A 25,099-nucleotide genomic window follows, 5' to 3' on the forward strand; every position below is an offset into this window, starting at 1 on the left:
AATTGTATTTTACATATACAAAGATAGCTTGTCTAGTATGGGAAGAAGGATCAGTCATAATGATCTCTAGTCACGTAATCTTTTGTGTTCTTTGTGTGTATTTTGGAGAAGAGGTTGCATACGGCTCCTTACCACTAATTTGGAACTCATATACTTCTAAAAGCATTAGTTTCAGTGACTATATTTGAGCAGAAGTATAAAAACACTCTTGTCTCCTGCCCCATATGTTTAATTGCATAACCAACTCAAATCAGAAGTTTGCATGCAAATCTCTCAGACCCTATCGTTTGGCAGCAGCATTCAAGAACATGAAGCTATTATGGCGTGTATTCTACAGTGCAGAAGTAGTCATTATGTATAAGAATAGTAATTTTTTTTTTATTCTCGGAGTTTAAATTATAATTCCTCTGTAGTCATGTTTATTAGCCAAGATTAAAATCTTAAGAAACTTATTTAGTTGCTCAGACAAGGTATGCCAGTGAAGTCTTAGTCCAATTTTACAAGATTTAATAACATAATTTCTAGGGAAATATGAGATTGTTTTCAAGACATAGTGCTGTAGCAACTAAATGGGAAGTTAACCTCCCTGGAAAGACTAGTGGAGCTTCCCTTGTTGCTTTGCTTCTTTATCTGCTGTGAGATACTTAACACCCACTTGTATTCCCATGCTTCACCATGGTCTGTGATGCATCCAATTGCTTGGAATCTTCTTTAAGGGAAGAAAAACTCTTCTGCCTCTTTCATTGGGAAATCATTTTTCTTCGTGACTATAGCGTTGTAAATATTTTTGTGAGCTTCAAAATGTCTGGGATCAACTTCTGGAGGAATAGGTCATTGGAAGACTTATATTTCTATATCTGAAGAAATTCCAATAAGTTTTTTAACTTTATAATACAGTTGTCTCCCAACTCCTCAAGATTTCATGTTATGTTTCAGCGGTGGGTTGGTGACACGGAAATACATGCTGTTTGCATGGAGGTCATTGCTCTAATAGTAACAGGCTGGCATCGACTGCACAAGTTCCTAGGACAGAATAAGCAAAATTGTGGTTTAATTCACCTTTGTTGTTTTTTGCCCACCCGGTTTTCCCTGCCTGCAAGACAATCTGTCACCCAGGGAAAAAAAGTTCATATCTCATAGCAGAACTGCAGCTTACTGTTGCTGAAAGATAGCTTTGGTAGGAAGTTCAGGATGTATTTCTATAGATAACAGAGGATCTAGCACTAAACTTGGTGTCCTTACATTCCCTTTGAGCTACTTAAAAAGGAGTGTATTCTTTCCTGCTCTTCATTGTAGGGAAAAGATTGTGCTATATGATCATCGTGTAAAATTCAGGAATGAATTTGCCCAGCAGTTGTTAATTGCATTAGTGTTAGAGAATCTAAGAAAGCCTATTAGTCATGTTTAGTATGTTCACAAAGCAGCCTTGATGTTTTCTTATTTTTTTTTCCTCGTGTATTTTTTTCATGTATTGCTTGTACTTTTTTCACTGGTGTCAAAATCATCTTGAATAGCTACCCTTTCTAGACTATTCTGCTATAATGCAGGATTTCAAAGTACAGCTCAGAAGACTTCCTTCTGTGTTTTCCTCTGGGTATTTTCTATTGGGGCAGGAGGTTAACACAGAAAACTCTGCCCTTTTTCGTTGTCTTAAAAGACCAGCAAGTCTCACAGGCAGCCTTATTAACGCATTATTCTTGTGTTCTTGTGAATGCTCTCTGCTTTGTATTTGGGTAACTCTGAGGTGTTCAGAGCATGTAGAATTTCACTACCAGATGAGTACTGAGAGAGTTTTTGTGAACTGAATACGTGTGGAGAGGAGTTCAAGACGTACTGAGGCACTATTTTTAAAAGATATTTTAAGAGATCTGCTGGAAGTGTAGTTCAGATATAATGTAAGGATAGAGCTGGTACAGCTTCCAGATGTTCAGCTGCTTGTATGCATGCCTCCTACTTGCTTGGTTTATTTAAAAAAAAAAAAAAAAAAAAGCCTTTATTTTATATAAAAAAAGGCAGGGACCATTACACTAAATGATAACGCTACATGTTTAAGACATTTCACTCATAGATAACAAATTGTAAAACATTTCTTTAAAAGATTAAATCATGTTTCTATGAGAAAAGTACTGAGTTTTTATTTTGCTCTATGGCAGAGATCTGGTGACAACTGTTTCAAACTTTGTTTAGGAATGGACTCCTATTTGTACAATTAATTTACTTTCTGAACTGCAGTACCCAGTGGCTATCAGAGATGCGGACTCAAGTCAGTACTTTTTGACCCATGATTTAAAAAGGAAACTCTATTTTCTGAGTTGGCCTACTCTGAAGGCAGTATCAGTATCAGACATGAGTTCTTAGACTTAGCCCCTGGAAACTACCAAGTATTTTTCTTCTGTGTGCGTTTTCCACTGCTAAAATTTCTTAATTTCCAAATGGTCTGACTCATCAAAGAACTGAGAACATGCTGTGCCATATTTTTTCTTTTAATCCCATATTAATTTTCATTCTTATGTGAAGGTGGATTATAAATACTTAATGCTCTTATCTCCCCATATCAATCATTATCCTTTAAAATGTTTAACTTGTGAATGTCTCTTACCAGTTGCTTTGCCACTTTACAGCTATAAAAAGTCCCTGAAGCTTTGCAGTTGTACATGCTTGTAAGGGATATCAGCAGTATCACTCATGCATGTCTGTCAAGAAGAGGCAGCTCAGGTTTCCAGACATGAATCAACGCTTCATAAAACTGACTTTTTGTTTTTAACTCACACGTGAGCGAGCTGTAGCAACTGTGTAGCGGAAATTCTGTTTGTGTTCTTGAAAACGAAGTGAGTATGTTTTCTGGTGCCATTTAATTTTATTGGACTATTTCAAAAAATAAAAAACCCCAAACCAACTCTGAAACTCCAGCATTCACAGAATGCTTCCTTCAGCATCCTACCACCAGGAATGGGTACTCTGTTTAAACACCTTCAAAGTGGATAACACTGTTGTCTCCTATACTAAATTTGTCAATGGCTAACAGGCTCTTGCAGAGTTTGCAGTTACTGCCATGTAGAAACTTGTTATTTATAATGAATAATCCAAATTTATTTTGAATAATGCATACTGAGACAGTCCTTCAAATACAAACACTCTAGCCATCTTTGGCAGTCTTTATTTTAACTACCCAATTTTTCATCAGTTTGGTTTTCTCCATGTTTATTTGGCATGTCACTTAAGGGGGAAAAAAGTGCAGCAAATGGAGTATTCAAGAATTTGAAAGATCCTGTGATAATAACACAAAATAAACTGGGAGCTGAAAGCTTCCCTACCAGTTCACTCACCAGTCCTCTGAACTTGCATGTATCACTACCTATCAAGTCTGGTCAACCAAGCAGAAAACAGGGCACTCTTCCCAAATGCAAGATGTATCCTCAGAACAGAGAGCTTTCTCAAATACATAAATTGCTGTAGCTGCCTTGTCCTATCATGTGCAGCAGTTAGCTGCATTTTCTTACTAGTTAAAATAAGCTGAAGAGCTGTGGAAATTGAGCTATGACCTGTCCTGACTGTGATAAATACTTAGATTCTGTTTTCTTTCAAGATCTTCATCTTCATTTGCACAAAAAGCTATGTCAGTTGAGATCTGTAGAACCGAATCAAAAAGATCACTTATTGTAAATTGCAGTAAATGGTTTTTAATGTATGTCAGCAATTTAGAGATGCCAAACCATGTCCCATCTTCCAGCTTTTTAAAGTTCAGTTTTACAAAATCAGCATTTTTGGTTGTGAAATTTGGGTCTACTTACTATACTTCTTGAAACTCTCTCTCTCTGAATTATTTTTAAATATTATGGTTTCTTTTCTGAATCCTTTGATTTAATTTCAACAGATAAGCTTCTATGTATTGTCACAGAGCATAGGTTGTCTTGCTAAATAGCTATTTTGCTATATCAACTTGCTATAATCTTTCACATTTTGCTGTATTTGTTTCCTTAAAACTGTATATGTAATAAGAATGATTATTTCTTGTGGATTTTCTATCAGGGTGACCCTGGTTCGTCTGCTGCAGGAATTAAGGTAATTAAGTGTGCAGAGCTGTTGTTCAGGGAGAAGAGGGGTGGCTGATCAGCATGACTTTGTTGTGTCAAAGATGTTTCAGGTACCGTTAATGTTATGATCTTTTCCAACCCTATTTTGATTTCCTTTTCTTTAGGGTGAACCTGGTGAATCTGGACGGCCTGGACAAAAGGTATTAATTAGAAATGTTTGTGTTCCTTTTCTTCACTGTTGGATTTGTGATAATTCTTGTCATGTTAAACTGCTTTTACACTAGGGTGAGCCCAATGCATTGCTATGCAGCAGCTTGTACAATATGGTGTATGATCATTTTGTATTTTAAAAAGCACAGGAATGATGACACTAATTAGCGTGAAAAGTAGTATCAGAATAACACACCTCCTCTTCTACCATCAGAGCACTTCTTGCGTTGAAAGCTTACCCAGTTGCATCTGGTGAGACTAACAACAAATGGCTATGCTACTTGAATGATCGCAAGTTAACTTTGCATGTTTGACTGAATATTAACCTTCAGCCTGTGGTACATTATTACATCTAATTAGGAAGAAAATAAATGTTGACTGGAATCCCTTTCCTATGTACTTGAAAGAGAAATCGAACTATCAGAGATGGACAGTGTGTCTGGGAGGACAGGGACTGGATAATGCTCCATTCTTCCTTTGTGGGGAAGAAATTCCCCTGGGTGCTGCATAGCTGATGATGTTTTTGCAAGTAAAGATCCAGCAGGAGCTGTAATTGCTCTGTGCTGCATGAGGCCCTGCGAAGCTGGGTAATTTTCCTTTTGAATCCATAGTACATCAAACAGTGAATGCTTTGCCTTTAGCTGCTCTTTCAGGAGAGTAGGAGGTAGGTCCTGCTGGGAGAGCTGGTGAAAGGGCAAACAGAAGAGACAATGAGGGTACCAGATTTTTGCTCTGCAATGCTTGGTTTCCCCCTGGAGCCTTCAGCATCATTCTTGCATCTAATAACATTGAAAATTTCCTACTGCTGTCAGGGTGGAGCAGACCCCAGCGGAAGTTTGAGTGTGCAGATATTCCTGCCCACCAGCCAAGAACTATAATTCTGTATAGTAAGTGGCAATACTACTGTTTTCTAATACTCTAGGCCTTTCGGTGACTAAGCAAAATCTCAAATCACCTATTAATATAAATTAAGAAGTTGAGTCTTTTTGTTTGAGAAATTTTAGTTACCATCAGTTACAACAGAATAAACAAAGACTATTACAGGAGTAAATGCAGTTCTTTAGTAAAATACGGTTTTAATTAGAGAAAGTAATCATAGTAGCTTAAAGCTATCTAATCTGTGGAATCATTCACCATGTGCATTCTCTACTGTGTGCTTTGTTGGGGCAATAAACTAGAAAATGCACTTAAGAGCCTGTTGAGATTCATTTTCTCATTAGCTGGCTGCCATGGAGGTAAAAGCAGCAGTGATTTATCAGCAGGCTCCTGCAGGATCTCAGTCTCCAGGCACTCAGGTTTGATCTCATTTACATAATATAGATAAGTGAGAAGTACACAGCTCAGTCTTTCTATAGTGTCAGCTTGTTGTTTGCACCAAAGGGAGCTTAATGTGTTCTTTCCACATCACCTCACAAACTCCCAATATGCCACCTCCCTGTCCCCAGCCAGGGCCAGCAGCTCCCGTACTGTGCTAGCTCAGAGTGCCTCCTCCAGCCAGGTGTCCCACAGCTACCACTCTGCCTCTGCTCAGTGGAAATTCATTCACCTCACCAGGGGCTGTGGGTCCTTTGTCCAAACAAACTTGTGTCTCAGTCCTTTGCATCACCTCTCTTTTCCCTCATGGTCCCATTCTTTTTTCCTTTCTGAATCTTCCTTCCTTCCTTATATATTATTTCTCCCTCCTCTTCTGGTTACTCCTTATCTGTCTTCTAAGAACAGGTAAATATTGAGCTACCCACCTGAATAATACTTACATGAAATGAAATGTGTTGGTGCCTGAATGGCCTGTCAAGGCTGTTGTCTGCCACATCTTGTATCAGGACAGAACAACTTGACCTGCCAAACTTAGTGTGATGAGAAGTTAGTTATTCAGCCTCTCCTTCTTTAGAAATTATTCTTCTCATAAATCATGCTTGCATCATTTGTATTAGGAAAAGTCCAGAAAATAAAGCGTTAAGCACTCATCAACAATGCTAACTATAATGAAACATTCGTGATTTCATTATGTATTACATTCTTTGATGTATCTTGGATGGGCATCTTAATTGTTTTAGATTGCTGTGAATCCAAACTGGCTTTGCTGGATCCTTTCTGCTTGTTATGTTTGTGTCTCTAGGGTTTAGATCTGTCCCAGGATTAAACAGTGACCTAAGGCAGCAATACTAATAAATTTATCAGTTGCGATCATTCATGTGCTGTGCTTAAAAATGAAACTTACTGTTCCACAGTTGGATAAGAAAAAGTTGTGTTAGAAGTGTGGTGTGTAGCTGCCTAGCTGAGAAACCCGACAGAGGAGAGAGATTTTAGAGCTAGCACTTCGTCAGGAATGGGTGTAATTGAGACTTTTTAGTGGATTATTCTTTCGCAAGACTGACAACCCATTTCCTGCTTTGCTAACTGTTAGGCAATAAACCGAGAGCTAGTAGAGTCTATTGAAAATTGTATCTTAGACGCCATTCTTTCATCTAATTTTAAAGTTAATATTTTAAGAATGGATTCTTTCCTGGGCTTTTAGGCAGTCTGATGAGTTAAAATGTTGGAGTAACTGAAATGTATTATCAGATCCTCCCATAATATGTAAAAACTACTTCATTTGTTAAAGCCATTTGCAGACCTTGTATTGTGTTCTACAGTTTGTGGCAGAATATGATTTTGTTATTGGCATTTTGAGTCTTTTTGATACTATTGCCTCAAAGTAGTGTTTTTGGGTACTGTAGTCTGGGGAACATCTGTATTACGCATACACATGCTTGTTTGTGTGTAAGTATCTATAGGTGGGTGTATATGTGTGTGTGTATACACAAGTAAAATATATTAATAGCAGAATCTATAGCTCTCACCACAGAGCTGAAATCTGGATCTCTGTAAAGCTCAAGTATGTACAAAATCTGGAATATAGTTCAACTCATTATAAAGGTAAAAGTTGGCTTCAGAGTTCAGACCAGTTCCAGAAAGTTTGGGGAATATTTACATCCAAAGCATTGGTTTGAATCCATCTGTGTATTAAAGTAAAATCTCCAGCCCTTAAAATAATGTTTTCTTCACATGTTACTACTACTTTTTTTTTTCTTTTCATCATTTTTATTTCTCTAGATGACATATTTCTATTTAGATGGTATCTCAAAATGGCCACGTGTCAGAATGCTGTGTGAGCCTTTCTTGTGTTAGACTAATATCAACTTTCCTTCAAAATAAATGCATTCAGTTCTCAATTCTTGTTACAAATGTCCCCTTGCAAATGCTGTGCTATAGGTCACTTTATTACAATTTTAAATCAGCAAAATATGTCTGGGTAAAGCAATAAAGGGTTATATTCCCACTAGCCTTTATAACACCATGTATATTCATAGATAAGTACCAAGCTCTGAAATAATGCAACAGATAGCTCTATAAAAACAATGCTCAGGCTGTAATTAAGTAGTTCTTTTTGAATTGCACAATTTGAACCTGAATTGCATGGTGGCTAAATCAGGCAGTCAGGCAGCACGACATCTGTCTCAGAATTGAAAATGGAACAGAATTAAACATCTGTCATAAGCGTGGAATTTAAATGGCAGTGTAGGAAATGAACCAGCATTGCTTGTTTTTTTCTCATTTTGCTGCCAAAATAATGAGACTTCTTTTTTTGTTGTTTTTTTTTTTCTGACGTGGATTATGATGTTGTCATAGCATCAGAGGTTCCCGGAAGAAATCTGTATTTTTAAATGGTACATTAGGAGAGTTGCATTTAAATCACTAATTTTGACAATGTCAGTCCCGCTTGAACTGACTATTAGTCACCTGTGCTCTTTTATTTTGCTGCAGAATGTATAGGTGTGTTCACTGCATAGTGATCGTAACTGAATAATGTCTGTAATATTATGCAATTTTCCTATGTAGGGTGAACCAGGTCTTCCTGGGCTTCCTGGACTCCCTGGGATAAAGGTAAATAAACTGCAGTCTCTGTGGTACTGGGGGGCACCATAAAGAGGGGGGAGGCTGACTAGAGGATTGACTAAAGTGGTCCTCCTGTACTCGTACAGCATCTGAGTCTGATATTGAGATTGTCTCTGATTAACACAGGAAGGTTTTGCATGGGAAATTGGTTAAAGTAATGAAACAGTATATCTTAGAGTAAAATGTGAAGCAAACCATTGCCTTATGTAGGAAATAAAGATTCTACTGCTTAAAAATGTCTAATATTGGTAGTCTTTTATATTTCTTTGTAATGAAAGAGTTTCGTCATTTGTGACACTGTGATTGAACAAAGTTTGACTTGGTTTCTATTCTGATGGCTACTTTCCAGTAGCAGTAGTCTTACAGACTTTACCATGTCTCCAGCCAGCAAACTACATTCATTATACACAGGCTGCAGAGAACTGGCTCTGTCAACAAAAATACTCTCTGCACCATTACACAGAAGTGATTTCCACTGACAAGCCAAAATGTTTTAATAAGATTCTATTCAGTATTAGCTACAGCCCCTGGTCTAATACCTGGTTTAGCTCCTGGCTTCCGGTTTGTCTGGGATCTTTAGGTAAGTTGATGCAAAAGCCATGTGGTTGGTTTAGCTCTGGCGTAAGTGGTTGCACTGGGAGTTGCAGACTCTTAGACAGTTTGAGCTGTAACTGTACAAGGCTGTGCAAAGTGAGCGGATTTGCATATCCTGAGGGAGTGCTTGTTAGGTTGGCTGCTTCTCCTCTGTGGCAAAGATCCTCCTTTTGGATCTTTTCATCTTTGAAAAAGTTTCATCTTTGAAACTTTTAGTTTGCATTCCAGCATGGGCCTGTGCATAGCTCAGGAGATGATTTATATTGCTTTTCCAATAAAGAGGAATAAGCCAAAGGCCAAACTTCTGTCTGTTTCGATAGGATTCGGTATCTGTCTTATGGAATGCAATATTTACAGTGGTTTCCTCAAAGGACTTGTGAATTGCCACAACATTCAAGTATAATGTCCTTTCTGTGTTTCTAGTGAATTATGGGAATAATTGAAAGTGCATATTAAAGTTTGTATATTGTCATACCTGAAAATATAGTTCCCAGGGTGATCATTCTTTTTCTGCAAGAATAAACTCTACATCGACTGGTAAAGTTAATGTAGCTGAGTTGTGATGAAACTGTATTTTCAAAAGCATCTTCAACAGAAATCCGTGGTCTGTTTGTTTCACTAGTAAGCCAGGAGGTAGCTCAGCTGGTCAGCATCCTGGGAGCACTCACCAAATCAGCTAGGGTTATGGCTGGTCTGTGTGGATTCCATGTTCATGAAAGCTATACAATTCCATTTATATTTCAGCAAGGAACTTTAAAACGATTAAATTTCTGATCTATAATATTATTTTTGTTAAGCTTTATCTGTTGCTGGTAGAAGTGGCTCAGAGGGTGGCTTCTAAATCCACCTGAAAGGCAAAATGTGAAGTGAAAAATCAAAGACTCAAAAGTCTTCTACAAAAGTTTCTGATGAGATCCCTTATAGCTAAAAAGTGTTAGGATTCTCACTTCACTTTTTGTTCTTTCTTCTGTCCACTTTAATTAGAGTTACAGAATATTCTCAGAATTTGTGTCTTCCTCGGGTGTTCTAGAAATTGCCATATTCTATTTGTTTTCTGCTTAAGCAGTTTTGAACAGTTAGACCTCATTGGCAAATGCATCTGAAATATGCTAATTCTTCTAGGTGTGCAGATTTAGCTCAAAACCAGAGAAGTATTCTGGAAATTACGTAAATAAATAGCAAGGGTGCATTTCCAGTTGATATACAGTATCTCAGAGCACACAGGTGATTTTGAATGAATGAACTTGCTGTCTCAGGATCATCATTACAGAGCTTTTATGTTCTAAACAGCTGTGGAATTGCTGAATATTGACAGTCCAATACAAACAAATTTCTTCAAGTTGTATGAGAAGAAACTGGGAAGAGAATGTTACCCATGTTACCCAGTTTTCAAAGAATTTCCATTGGTTCTTTCAGGTAGAGAAAACAAAATCAAGACACGAGCTTATTCTATACACAGGAAACTCTTGAATGTAGTTATTTGGTCTTAGTATTTATCCCACGGCCATCCATGTAAGGAATTGAAGTCTCTGATCTATCCATTGAACTACAAATTTGCCTTCCTGTGAATGAAACTGCAGTGGCAGTCTGTGCTACAAAATACTTTATGTAACCCTGCACTTATGTAGCACTCCTTACAAATGCTAAAGCAGCCTGTGAAAACACGGATGCCATAGCAAGAAGAGAATCGTATCTCATCTTTCTTCTTATGGTTGAAAAAGATTCCCAAGGCATCCGGTCTAGTGTTCCTGAAAGCATATCCAGACTACTTAAAGGATTAATTAATATTAATCACCGGAAAGTTTTAGCTTCTTATAATGCCATTTCAATTAATTAATCAGTGTATATTCCCAGAACACCATTAGAGCTTGGTTTAACATGACATTGGGATCCAAATGGATTGTAGTACTGGATGAACATGCAAGTATCACATCAGAATTCAGAGTATGCAGCATGGTTGTTATTAATTATTTTTCTGGACTCATTCACTATGTCCATGCTGATGTTTTGGCAGTTCTTCCTGGTTCTTCCTGTTCTTTTTTCTCTCTCTCAGCATTGTTGGTTAGTGCCATAGGGAAAACACAAGTGCAGTCAGTTATTCCCAAGACAGTGATGAAGCTGTCTGTGACATGCTGGAGAAGTGTTTTTCAAGCACCTGTTGCTGTTTAGGAATGACTGGAAACTTAATGAGCCCCTGAATGTGTTGCACGATGTAATTTGGGAAGCGAGTAAGGCACCTAAACACAGAATATTAATTCATCACTCGGATATCCTCCAACCGATGCTATGTAGATGCAGAATACTTTCTATGAAACACAAACTTTATATATCTGTTTTATCTCATAACTTTTATGGGGTAATACATACTTAGATGACTTAGTGTAGTGGAAATCATGCATATTTGCTGGACTGTCAGACATCTCTCAAATCCATTGTGTTGCATTTTTCTGGCATTTATACAGTGCAACCCTTTCATCACTGCAGAAGAAAGACTTCAGCAGGACACAAAGTTTTCTCAGTAACAGCCCTTTATGCAGCATCTGGATTTGCTTCAACATTTCTGGCATTTCACACTCCTCCAGTTTTAAAACAAATACCAAAACAAAGTTTGTGATCACAACTGAACTTTTATTTGATTGTGTTCAAGAAAACTGCTGTTGGTTGATTTGGCACAAGAAAAGAAAATCTTTCTAGTCCTTCTGATTTGAGATGTGGGGGCATTTTTCCATGTATTTTGGAGTCAGTGCCATTCACAGTGCAGAGAGAAATTCTTCAAACTTCCTTTTTCTCCCAGGAGTTGTTAGGAATGTTGAGCTTCCCCAGTGTTTTGGGATTTGTTGTCTTTTCTTTTTGTAGGGGGTCTGTACATCTATTCTTCCTGGTTTTGTTTTTTTGTTTTTGTTTTTTCCTTGTCATTGACTGTTACCAGGAAATTTGTGTTGATTCTACTTCTCTCTTTCCATTCTTCTTTGGGACATGGGCATTCTTGCCCAGGCTCAGTTCATCTTTATCTTGTAGGTCACCATACCCACAACCTTCTAGCCCAATCTTGGGAGCTGGAAGGGGTCCGCTGACGTTGTGACAGGCATTTCTCAGTCCTCAATATGAGGTACTGAAGATACTAGTTGCAACAGTTGAAATATGTGGGAATTCAAGCTCTGCTATGTGGAAGATGATGTTTCTCCCTGATATGTACTTGCCTCAGCAAGTGTTAACTAATATACAACAATATTCAGCAATATTCAAGCGTTAACTAATTTCTAACCTTTCATCCCTCATATAAAGTGCTCTCAAGAGTGGTTGACCAGATTGGAAAAAAAAAAAAAAAAAGTGTACTATTAGTCAAACATCGAAAAGTAGAATATAATGATATATGCTTTTAGCTGAAAATGGGCCTAACCTGAAAAATAGGAGAGTAATTTTTATAAATAGGTTTTCAAAAGTAGCTCTATGTATTGGTACATCTATTAAAAAGAACAACAAAAAAAAGTTCAAAGGACAGTAATGCCACTAACTTTCAGAATTCCATTTCCAAAATGGAAGCATATCAACATGTATCTGTATGAATGTAGTTACATATCTAGCTTTCTTCATCCGTTCCTGCCTGTCTGGTTTCCATATGCCATGGCAGTAATCACTTGCACAGGTTGGACCAGTCATTTTCCAGACTAGTAAGAATCAAGGCCAGAAAATGAAATCATCATTAACATTGGATGGTATGCATATGTCAGAAGGATTTAGCTGGTTGTTCTTGTGGATAAGTGCAGTTCTTACTAATCTGTCATAAACTGTATCCTCCAAATCATGAAAGCTCTCATTTTCTTTCCTAGAAGAGGCTAAAGTATAAGTAACTGCAATACAGGATGTTGTTTGCCCTAAAGATAGTATTAGTTGAAAGACTGATCTTGTAAAAATCTATTTTATAACACAGTTGAATTTTTCTTTATAATTACAAAAATCAATCTAAATCCAAATTTTAAATGCAAGTGAATAATCTGGGGGCCCTGTGTTCTGCTTTATTTGTAAAGTGTTTCATTAGTCATAAGAAAGACAGAACAATATGAAATCATTTTTGTATCTCAAGTATACAATCTTATGTGGTCAGAAATGAGTGTGTGCAGTAAAGTTCTTTATATTTTACAAGTAGCAAATTAAAGCTTTTAGACTCATAATTTAACTGTTCTTCTAAAGGAAACCATTTGGGGCCAGACATTTAATAATTTAGTGGATCAGTCATTGCAAAGAATTAAAAATGAGATGCTTATTAAAAAAGTGTTTTTATTCTAATCCTCAAAAATAGATACCATGCTGACTTGAATTATAATTAGCCTTTAAATAAAAAGAATTTGATATGACTAATGCATGCAAAGTTAATCAGAATTATTGCGGCAGAATTATTCTTTTAGCACCCTTCCAAAACAGCATATGCTTCAAGCAGGCAGATCTTAAAAACACTGAGAAAATCAGCTCACTAAGAAGCAACAAATGTCATGCAAAGTTGGGTTAGTTGTGAAGCTTCGGGGTTTTAGACAGGTTTTGAGGTAGTGTATTTTGCTTGTTTAAATGAGTCATAAAGGCTGAACATGCACTTGGAAATTTAATGCCAGAATTGTTTTTCTAAGTTTAGAGACAGGTTTCGGTGTGAAGATATTGTTTCAAATGCAATGAGTGAGCCTGACAACCTGTTAAGCTTACCGTTTCTGGAGCCAGTTCTGAGCTGATATGAAAAGCCTTAACAAAGACCTCATGAAGTGGGGTTAGCTTTTTATCAATTTCCTTTTACCTTGCTCACTTCCTTCTTATGAACTGAATACTGGAGTCCTCCTGATATCAAAATTCCCATGTGCTTGAAACTATACGTAAAGTCCATCTAATGCTCTTAACACTGGGAGAATATAAAGTACCATTCTCTGACCTGTATGGCCTAAGGCACAGGCTGAGCTTCTGAGGCATTACTGCCTTGGAACTGAGTGCCACAGGTCCCTTAAGAAGCAAGTTAGCCATCAGCTGCTACTGCACTGCACCTCTATCTAAAGGACCTCGGGAAGTGTATTTGTATTGGTTATCAATCTCAGAATGAAACCTGAGGGCAACAAATGGCAATTTCTGGAAAATGAGGGAAGATATCAGTGAACCAAGTTCAGTCTTTCCAACTTTGTTGTTTTCTAAATGGCCTTACACCTGGGTTTTTGGATGTTTTTTTCTTGCTAGATTTTGTTCTGTATATCTTCAGGTTTATTGGGATTCTTTCATTAGAAAGAAAGTAGAATTAGACAAGGAAAGTGCATCTTTTTTTTTTTTTTTTTTCCATCACTGATGTAGGCCCACATTACCTGCACATCTGTGTCAGTGTACAGCCTTGTATTTCAGGCATTGATAGTGGATGAGGCCTGTCGTTTCAAATTTGCTTGTGTCTCAGCTGTGCAATGAAGGCGAGCGTAGTATTATATTGTTTAGAAACATTGTCATCAAGCTAGTGGCATTTAAAAAAGCAATTAGCATGGCAAGTGGAATTGTAATTGTTGCACCTTTCTTGAACAAAAGTTCAAGTTTTAGCCAATTATAAGTTCTATAAAAATCAAAACAGTGACAGTGAAGAGCAAGTCTTGGTGTTAACCTCTAGTATCAAAGCTAGCCGCTGCCTGAGTGCATAAAAGCTTTGATCATCATGAAACAACTGGTTATTAATATGTCTAGTTAATAACCTAAAAAAAAAAAGAAAAAAAAAAAAAAAAAAAGACTGTCCTCTGAAGTAAATTACAAGGATTTTTTTTTTACTTCTAGTTCTGATGGTGCTCCCATAACTTTAGGTGTACAGCATGCAATTATAAGGGCCCTTTTCTGTTCACGCATTTTATGATTAGAGGTGAAAATTACCATTAACAGGGTTTGTGAGAGGCAGCATCTCATTTGCTCTCTGACCCATCGGTATTCATACATTTGAGAAACGTATGAGGGTGAAAATGAGTACACAAAGAGGTTGTCCCTTCGTCTGTTAAAATGTTAACATCTCAGGCCATTAGGGATTGTTCCTAAATGATAAAAAATCACTCCTGTAAAATGGAAGTAATTCACCAGCTTGTTGATTTATTTAATAGCATGTTGCCTCTATTGTATGATTGATGCAGATTGCTGCAAGCTCTAACAGTAAATGGATTTTTAAATACTGAGATTGAAGTCAACTTGCTGTGCTATGTAGTGGTTTCCAAGCCTTTATTTCATAACTATGCCAAAGGGTTAAACTAAAATGCATGAGGAGTCATCATTTGTTGCTGGCTTTTTATACAGCTTGTAAACTGTATCTTAAGTGATGATGGAGTTCCTTACTTTCTTTTCACATGCTACCTGCTTAACTTTCCTCTTTCTAGATGTCCTGTTCAGCAGGCAACGTGGCTTGTGGTAGATTTGCACCAGATAAAACTTTATTGTAAGAAACTATAGTGAGTTGTTTAGAAAACTGTTATAAAACTTCATTACTCTGATTCCTTGCATTCCTTTCTAGAGGAGATTCCTCCTTATGCAAGTGTCTTGAGGTTAGGAGATCCCAAAGCAAAAATGAAATCATCCTAGAGAGCAGCCTCAGCAGGCCTCTACTCTTACCTTACTGAGAGGAAACTGTTTCCCTTGCATTCCACACATCACTGGCAGTGCTAAGCTTGATAGATCCTCATTTCTTTCTGTGGTGTGTTTGGCACAAAGGGTAACTCTTGTGTGTTAACCCTAGCAGGCAGCTGAGCATCAGCCCCTCGCTCGTTCCCCACAGCAGCATGAGAAACCAAACTGGAAAGGTAAACATGAGGGAAATGGAATATTGAGGTGGTTTGAGAAGGGAAACAAAAACAAAGCCAAGAAAAACAAGACATGCAAAAAATGAACCCAGATGCTCAACACCAGCTGACTATTGCCCAGTCAGTTTCCATATAATAGCAGCCTCAGCCAACTTTGCCTGCAGTTTTTACTGCTGTACAGTATGGAATATCCTTTTGGCCATTTTGGTTCACCTCTCCTGGCTCTGTCCCCTCTCAGCTCCTTGTGGCTCTCCCTTGTAGGCCATCCTATGAGGAGGCCTTGGAGCTGCACGAGCATTGCTCTGTGACACTTGAAACATCAGCATTGTTTTAATCACAAGTTCAAAACTAAGTTATGAGGAAAATTAAGTCTATCCCAGTCAAAATCAGTATAATAACATAAAGCAGAAGGCTGGCAGCGTTTGTAGAACAAAGTGCAGGGTACAGCTGGACAGTTGAATGGAGACTGTTTCTAATGTAAACATTTTTCTTTTGAATAATGGACACAGAAATGCCGGAAACAAAGCTGGTGCAGATGTTATCTCCACTGCCCAGGATTGGTGCAGAAGTGTGCCTGAGTGCTTTGGTTAACACCTTGTGTTGTGGTTACACATGAGTTTGAGATAGCGCAGAGGATACTGCGTAGTTTCAAATCATCTGAACAGATTGTTTTTCTACTTAGAAACTTAGGACGGCAAACCAGAGCTGTCTTTTAACCTTCTTATCCCCACCAGCACTGTATAGCAGAGTTGCGTGTTCTTCTTAATGTAGCCAAGTCCTACCTACTGCAGTTTTGTCTTGTGTGATAAGAACAGTCTGCAGGACTGTGTTCAACTCAGCACTCATAGACACCCCTAAGTCTTTCTCAGCAGAGCCGCTACTCAGCCAGTCAGGTCCTATCTTTTCTGACACACTAGTTATTCCACTTCACATTTGATAATCTTTTAAAGCTCTGCATTGTGTAAAATCTGCATGCTAGTTATGCTAATTAAGCCAGCAGTTTCCTCTGTTATCCATTCCACTTGCTTTTGCAAAGCACCTTTTTTCTTGTCTCTGCACATCAACTTGAGAAAGACTTACTACTAAAAAGACTGAATTGCAGAGCCACTGCACGTTTCTTCTGCCCGAAGTAATCAGTTAATCCTGGTAAAGTCAGAATTTAAATGATCAGGGTGCACTGAGTGCCTCCTCATGAAATAAAGGATTGAAATCGCACTGTTGTCCATTTACTGACATAAAAGCATTTCCATCGATAGTGGCAACCTAATGTTGCTCTTGCTGGTGTGCACTGATAGAAAGAATTAAGTAAACTGCTGTGAGTTATTTTTCCTAAATAATAGCTAAACACCTTTCTCTAGGACACATTTGTCATCATTGATTTTTTTGTTTTTATTATCAATTCTGAACTGCAGCCAGATGGAACTTCATGTTAGAAAATGTGCTATTTAGTTTTGGCGCATCTTTGAATTTGTTTGAACTTCTGAGTTGAAGTCACCGAATGCTCCTCAGTATGGCCATGTGAAAATTCTCTCTGGTTATAGATTTGCTAGAGACCTTCTTTGCTTGAACTGCTAATGATGGGTTGTTGATGAGAGCACAGATGAATATACAAGAACACTTGCTAACTTGCTCACTCACTGCAGCATGTCTATATTTCTGCGCGGGCAAAGAGGTGAAGAGAACTGTTATCCAACTGCTTCTATTTACTGTCTCCATATGCTGTCAGTAATTAAATCAATACAGGATTATGATACTTCTGTCTTTTTAGCTATTTAAAGAAGCATTTGATGGCTAATTTATGATCATCGAGTTTGTTGATATTGTAAAAATCTGTACTAATTGGGTTATACTACTGATTTTTAAATTTTACAATACCTCGTGAGGAAATCTCCTTGATACAAATCTGTGTGAAAAGCAGAATGTTAGGTAGCAGGAAACCTTGTTCAGGAGAGCTTGCTATGGAAAACATGGCTTCTTCACTTTTCGCTGTACCACTTCAGCCGTGCCGATGGGTTAAAAATAAGAAGGAACAATCTTATAAATATTTATATATATATAATATATATATTTTATATATATATATATATATATATATATATAAAAATATTTTCTGCCATGCTTAATGCTGCATGTGCTGCATCTCAGCTTGACTGCTGCTATTTGTATGTTCTGTTTGTACAAACTAATGGGCAGGAGTGGAGCAGAACAGTGAGGGAAGAAGGAACAGTGGCTCTTTCCCACCTGTTCACAGCTATGGAAATTGTCCGGTTGTGGACAACTGAAGTAGTTCTCTGTCAGAATGAGAAGGGAGAGTGCTGTGTTGATGTGTTAAAGGTTTGGTCTGCTTTCTTGCAATGATGTAGCTAACTGACTCCCTTGAAATTGTATCACAACAGTACCATCTGGCCTCTGTTTGTCATTACTTTGTCATAACCTCATCCCGTCTGCCCATCCACTCACTGCCTCATAAAACATGACTGAAATGAATGATCCTTAACCTCATAAAAAAACAATGTGTGACACCTTCTGTTTCATTTGCATTTTATATGCTGTGTGATGGCTTGCTATAAGAATGTATACCGATGAAAGTTGCTTAAATTTAAAAGTATTTTTATGTAACTCTTGCATCACAGCAGGATGTGCTGATGATACACGGAAAATGCAGCCAAAAGAAACTAGTGTTACTGTAACTACACACTGTTAAATAAATAACCTAACATTCTTCTCATGCTGTGCTTTTCAAGGGTGAACCAGGTTTCATTGGTCCACAGGGAGAACCCGGGCTGCCAGGGTTACCAGGAACAAAGGTAAGGGCAGTTGAACAGTGCTCCAATATAAAGCCCCTGGAGCTGAAGTTGAGTTCAGTTTTGTTAGCAGAGATCATGCCAATGGTGTAAAAATCTTTTAGCCATGAATGAATAGTTGTCATAAAATGGCCAGAATCTATTTTTGTAAATGGCCAGAAAGTTTAAAGTTTAGGTTAAAATATAGTACCTACAGTGCCTGGAAATATGAAGAGTTGTATTTCATGGACTAATGCAATGAAATACATGCCTTCGTAGTGATGCCCTCAAACAGTGTAAAGGCAGATGCTCTATCCATTCATAATTCAAGTTTATTCACTGACTTTGTTTCACGTCAGCATCCCAAGAGTCGCTTGTTAAGAAGAAGAATAAGCCTGCATGAAAAAACTATGTTCTCATAATATTTTAGAAAAAAATCCTAAGAGTGTGCGCAGATATTAGAACTTTGATAATACAAAACAGACTATAAAATACAGTGCCATTAAACAGGTGTGTTTTTTGTAGTACATACAGATTTTTTTTATCTGCTCTGTAGTGAAGTTAGTGTATATGAGTCCTATGAAGAGTATTCATTAAGTTTCATAGTTCAGGAATCTTCATTACACTTCTTTCAGAATAGGGAGGAAAATAGCTTTATAGGATCCTATATGAATCCAGAGTAGAAATTCTAAATCTTATTTTTTGCTCAAGGAAGAGTTCCCCAATCCACTCCAAGTTGTAGATGAGCTCAGAAATGTTTTCTTCTGATGTTTTGGTTTCTTTGATGTGAGTTAGTTGTATGCTAAAAACTGCCCAGTGTTTTGTGATATATGTGTACCTCCTTCCACAGGGTGACAGAGGAGAGGCAGGCCCTCCTGGGAAGGGTGAGCGAGGTGAAACTGGACTTCCGGGACCAAAGGTCGGTCTGATTTCACGTTGGAGTGTTGGTGTTAGGGGAGCACCCACAACACATAACACATCTTTTTCAGCTGAAAAAATAAATAAATGAATGAATGAAAACTTGGTCACTTTCAAAGTTTGAACTTTCTGATCATTGTAGCTATTGATTGCAAAGAAAATCCATTTTGCATGCTGTTTCTCTAGTCCTAATGCATCTTGAAGCTGCTAAGGCAGATTTTGTACTTGGCAAGCTATTCCTCTGAATTACTGGGAAAGTAATTGTGTTGTGTAGTAGTTGTGGTAACACTTTAATTGATCTCCTTATTTAAGGATACTTAAATATCTTCTCTACTGTCTGACTAACATTTTTCAGGAGTTGTGAAACAACATAGATCATTCCCATAAAATGGTTTTAATGATGTCTGCTCTTTACTAATGCCAATACTAATTTTCCTTTGGAAGGATGGAGTCTGTGGCCTTTGCATGCTGGTGTTGAAGAATATATTACTCTGGGTGCTATTTAATTCCATGTCTTTACAGACTCATGATCTTGATCATATAAAATTAAGTGATTCTGCTGTTCTGTAGTATAGTTAGTCATTACTAATTTCTTTTTCTCTGCGCTCCCATTCCATCATTTTTCTCTTCTCCATCTGCTGTCTTCCCACAAACAGGGGAGAACAGGTGAACCTGGATCTAGAGGCCCCAAAGGGTCAAAGGTTAGTAGTAAATTAAAAAACAAACAAACAAAAACAACAAAAAAGCTGTCTTTAATGGAGCGATTAACATATTTATTTTTCATTAATTTTGTTTGTAATGTTTCACAGGAGCTTTATGTATCCCCTTAAAAGAAACTGTAGCAATTTATGCGGTGTTATCTGTAAATGAAATTCAGATTTTCAGCTTCAGCTATTAGAACTGAAGGTTGTGTATTTCATTCACTACAACTCTCTTTTTTATTATAAAATCTGTTTCAATCAGCTCTTATGTAACTGATGTGTGAGTTAGGTCTCTCTCATGCCACAAACCATCTCCTGACTATGCCTGTGGAAACTGAATTGGTTTTTGCAATTATTCTGTGGAACCAAACTTGGTGGGGTAGGAATCAGTGGTATTTCAAAGAGTACCAGAAGAGAGTTGCTAGCCAGTAGGTCCTGTAGAGACAAGTTTTGTACGTTATATTACTGTTTTACCTATTTTTCCCAAAGTAGTTTGGTTTTGTTTGTTTGGTGTGTTGGCTATATTTTTATTTATTTTTTTTTTTAATGACTGTCTACTTATCAAGCCCTCCATCCATACACAAGGCAATACTGTTGATAATGTCCTGACTCCAGCCTCCTCTCCATATTCTTCTTCTATTCTGTGACTACCCCTATGACCATTTTCTGTGTTACGGTGTTTTTATTTTCCTATTACTACTGGTGAATTAACCATTCTTCTCTAACTTGTACTAGTGTTATATAGATTTCAACAGGTGTAGCAGTTCTCAACTTGCATAGAACCAAATACTTCATTGTTAACCCTGTTACTATACAAATGTTTAAGGAATTTCTGCTGTAACTAAGGTCTGCATTCTAGTAATAATGAGAGGCCTGTTTGTTTAATTCGGTTATTTAGGAGAAGCGTGTTTAAAAGAGACAAACTACCTTATATGCTGTCAGATGGCATATTTGTTCTCAAATATCCCTTTTACCTAGGGTGATACAGGTGACAGAGGTGACACAGGATCTACAGGTCCACGGGTGAGTCTACTTCTCATTTCAGTCTTTGTACTCTTGCATTCAGTCTCTGCAATGAATCGAAATTGTGGCAGCAACTCCTGTTAATCTAGTGAGATTGGTCACTTGACTCTGCTGGGGAGTGTGTTAGTAACTGGCCTTTAGTATGAGTAACAGTCCTTACTACTATTATCCTACTCACGGTTCGTCCAGACATTGCTCACAGCCAGCACAAAATTAGTGTATTGGAACTTTGTCAGTGTTTAACTGCAGTGGTTTCATTTATTTGCTTTCCCACTGCAGCACAATTCACTCGGTAACTTGCTTGTTTATTGAAAAAAATATTTTAAAATCCTTTAAATATAGCGTTCAGTTTAATGCTAAGTTTTGTAGATGTAGTAGTACATTGGAAATACAACAAAACCTAATTAGGCTGCTTTGGAATTAAGCATTCATCAGTAAATAAGTGTCTAGAGTAGTCTCTGGCAGGTGTCTCAAAAATTGTTATGGAAAATATATTACAGGGGCCACCTGGACAGAAGGGTGATCAAGGTGCTACAGAGATAATTGACTACAATGGCAATATTCATGAAGCTCTTCAGGTATGTAAGCTTAACAAGGATGACATAGTTTAGCTTGGTCTGCCACGAAGCAGTTTGATATCATTGTATTTTCCTTCTGCATAAACTATGAGAACACTTTTTTCCCCAAAGATTTGCTCAGTTTATTGATTAGGAATGTCTTTCTATATTTGGAAACCAGACTTGCTATTTGGTGTGAGAAAAACTGTTTCCTTGATACAGTTTAGCTGAGTGAATTAGTCGTATTTCCCACAGAGCACATTGACATCATCTAATGAGAATAAAGCTGATTCATTGCTGCGTGGGGGTTAGTGCTGAATTCATGCAGTGAACCACATACTTAAGTTCAACAGAAGCATCTGCTTTTCAGTTCAATAGCTAAAATGTTGACATTTCTTTTTTCCTTTTTTCCCTTCTCCTCTTCCTGTAAAATGCCAAGAGCAGAATATTTGAGATTTGGAAACCATAACACGTGTGGTTCCATTAGAAAGCTGTGGATTCAATAAGCAACATGAGTATCTTACACAGACAAAGCACCAATCTTCCCATTTGTTCATTTCTAGAAACCTGTTTTGACAGGTATGCACAAAAGTATGGAGGATTAATATGAGGCTGTAAAAAGAATGAATGAGTGTTTGCATGAGAGCAAAGTAACAAGATGACATATGCAGTTGCAGTCAAGGTGATTTACATTGCAGTGTAGTCAGATGCAAATTCAGTGCAGTACAACTCCACCAAAATGAATGGGTTTGCTTATGTGCAGCTGAAGACAGAAGTTGGCTCATTGTGCATCTGGTCATTCTCTCACTGAATCCAATGAACTCCTTTTCTTGTGTTTACTCAGTGGGAGTGGATGGATGTCTGGCTGGTCATGCTTTTCCAAGACTCCTTTGAAAATTAAAAAAAAACAAACCTCACTGCCTTTAGTAAAAATCTAAAAGCCCATATGTTTTTGAAGCTAAGCCCACTCTCATTGTGAGTGGCATCTGTGGGGAAGTCTACATAAGCATGTTCTGAGGCTCTACATTATACCCATCTCATTTGCTTTTTACTCCTAAGAGAATTCAAAGACACATTTTTCAGTCTTTTAAATCAATCTCAGTGTTAGATGCCTGAAGTAGCTTGAAAGTACTGTAGTATATTATCAGGCACAGATTTAACAGGGACTTTAGCCCTCATGTTTCCTGTATTCTGTCATTGTATCTTCACTCTGCCATCAATGTCACTTTCAAGTGCTGTGTGAGAATGCCTCAGAAAAGCTGCAGCACATAATGAAGCCTTAATAAGGGACTAAAGCCTACTGCAGTGGTTGAGGAGGCCTTTTTCCTTTTGTAAATCATTTCAGATGTCATCACCTTCTGATTCAGGGCAACAAATAATTGATATCAATGGGAATGTCTGTGCAAGGATGGTGTGAGTAAGATTATAGTAGGATCAGTCAACAATATCCTTGCCAAATCCAGCTCAGGCCTTTCAGATGGCAGGCACCCATTCCTAAGTCTCCTGGTGCCAAATTCTTAGGGGATCTGAGATTTGCAGTTCTCCCATAGAGGTATTGAGCACTTTCAGCGCTCAGCACTGAACTGTGACCTTACACAGAACTTGGTCTGCTGGTTTAAGAAGATGACAAGAGTTAGCAAGATCTGGGCTGTCTGCATTTCTTGGAATTTGGCAATAAATCATCAAGCAGCCCAGAAGCTTTAGGGTAATTTAGTTACTGTGCCTTGTGCCTACTGCTCAATCTTCTGTGTCAGCGCAGAATGAGACATATGAGTCCATCAGCACTGGAAATAATAAGGATCTTAAAATTATCATCATAGTTTGAACAAGAGCCCTGCTGAGTGCGCGCAGCTTTCACTTGTAGTACCAAATACAATATAATGCATCTCTATCAAAATTGCTCTTCAGGACTGCTCCTCAGAATTTCCTAAAGCAAAAGGCAGTAGCTGCAGGAGTTTAACTTTTGTAGAGGGTCAGACACTGTAGATATTGAAATCTGAATGGGCTGATGAAAATGAGCCTATCAGTCTGATGATGCCAGCATTCAATTGCAGTGGTTATTTTATGTTTTCATATCTGTATAAACTGAATTTTTCAGTTTTTAAAAATCTTTATATATTTCCATAAATACATTATAATGCAAAATATGTGATTATATTAAAGTCATCTGTTCTTTTCTATGTACTTCATATTGAGCAGGCTCCAAGTTTCATGGCAAATGAAGATTCTTTTAGAACTTAAAAACAGGATTTGCAAACCACTCATTTGCGCATAGGAAAAGAGTTAAAAGCAGAATGCTTCGCATTTCATATATGCCAGAAGTTTCTTCACAGTTAATAGAAAAGCAAGGAGAGGCATCAGGATTCAGGATGTTTATTTTCTTTAAAAACATAGATGAGCATTTAATTAATTTCAAACACTTTTTCACTTGCTTTTAGATTCTTATTTGTAAATATATATATATATATGTATGTATAGTAGCAGGTCAAGCTATAAAATAATAACAGAATTCATAATAATTAATAAAAAAAAAAGCCTGTTGTCTTTCCAAACATTTAAAGCAGAATTCAAAGTACTTATCACTGCTTTGGTGGATCAACGTTTTCAGATTTAGAACCTAACTTTATTTTTTGTATCTTAGTTACAGTATTAAAAAAACGTGTTACATTTCCACTGTAGGAACTGTATTTGTTAGTTAAACCTTGGTGCAAAACTTGCAGAGATCTCAAGACATGGGGCCAGTCTTTTAATCATCCTAAGAGACCAATTCATCCATTTTTCTTAGTTTCTAAAAATCTTTTGGAAGAGTTTTACTGTGGTTTTACTGTTTAATCATCGCTTATTCAATCACTTGAGATTTACAATAAACTACAGTCTTCACCTATGTAAAATCCTGATGGCCCTTGAAGCCAAACTGTGTTATGCTGGGAGTTAAGAATAACAGTGCCTTCACTCCTATTTTTGGAGATGTGGTGTCTCCCCAGATGCAGTATAGCTTTTGTGGAGATACTAATTTTTACAAGCAAAATAATTTATATTCTTGTTCAATTTTGGTAATGTTGTCTCTTGTTAATACGTTTTGCCAACAGAGGATTGCCACCCTCACTGTCACGGTAATTTCAATTGCATGATTTGCTGTGTGTTGTAGAATGTCTCTTTTATGTCATAACATGTTTGTAATTCCACCAGTTCAGGACACACGTTTCTTGGGTGTTGACCCAGCTCACCATCCCATGTACTTACTTGCTCAGTGCTCCTTTACCAGAGAGTATGTTGTTGAAAGTCCTGCAGTAATGGGGCCAGTTCTGCTCCTGATGAATTAATGGCAAAACTTCCATTAATTTGAGTGACCTGGAAAATAAAGAATAGAGTATTTCTGTAGATACACATCTAGGCAGATTAGCTGCTTCAGACTTCTTGGCATACATTCTCATCTGCATGTGTCTGCATAGGAGTCCAGAAACAAAAAAGGTAGGTTTTTAGTACCAAATGATTTTCAGTTATCCACCTTATTTTCATGGCAGAAGGATGGCTCTTTTAAATTGGTTTGGGAAG

General features: G+C 37.5%; 1 protein-coding gene across 1 annotated transcript in view; it reads left to right on the forward strand.

The window, feature by feature from the left end:
- COL25A1 (collagen type XXV alpha 1 chain) overlaps positions 1-25,099 on the forward strand; it is a 130,671-nt gene that overhangs the window by 79,563 nt on the left and 26,009 nt on the right. The window contains exons 14-22 of the mRNA XM_085546631.1: positions 4,030-4,062; positions 4,199-4,234; positions 8,124-8,168; positions 18,307-18,369; positions 19,196-19,264; positions 19,920-19,964; positions 20,943-20,987; positions 21,488-21,565; positions 24,634-24,657. Coding sequence (XP_085402757.1) covers positions 4,030-4,062; positions 4,199-4,234; positions 8,124-8,168; positions 18,307-18,369; positions 19,196-19,264; positions 19,920-19,964; positions 20,943-20,987; positions 21,488-21,565; positions 24,634-24,657 — 438 coding nt within the window. The remainder of the gene's footprint in view (positions 1-4,029; positions 4,063-4,198; positions 4,235-8,123; positions 8,169-18,306; positions 18,370-19,195; positions 19,265-19,919; positions 19,965-20,942; positions 20,988-21,487; positions 21,566-24,633; positions 24,658-25,099) is intronic.

This window comes from Coturnix japonica, chromosome 4 (assembly GCF_054131305.1).
Source record: "Coturnix japonica strain WE chromosome 4, WE-NBRP24, whole genome shotgun sequence".
NCBI lineage: Eukaryota > Metazoa > Chordata > Aves > Galliformes > Phasianidae > Coturnix > Coturnix japonica.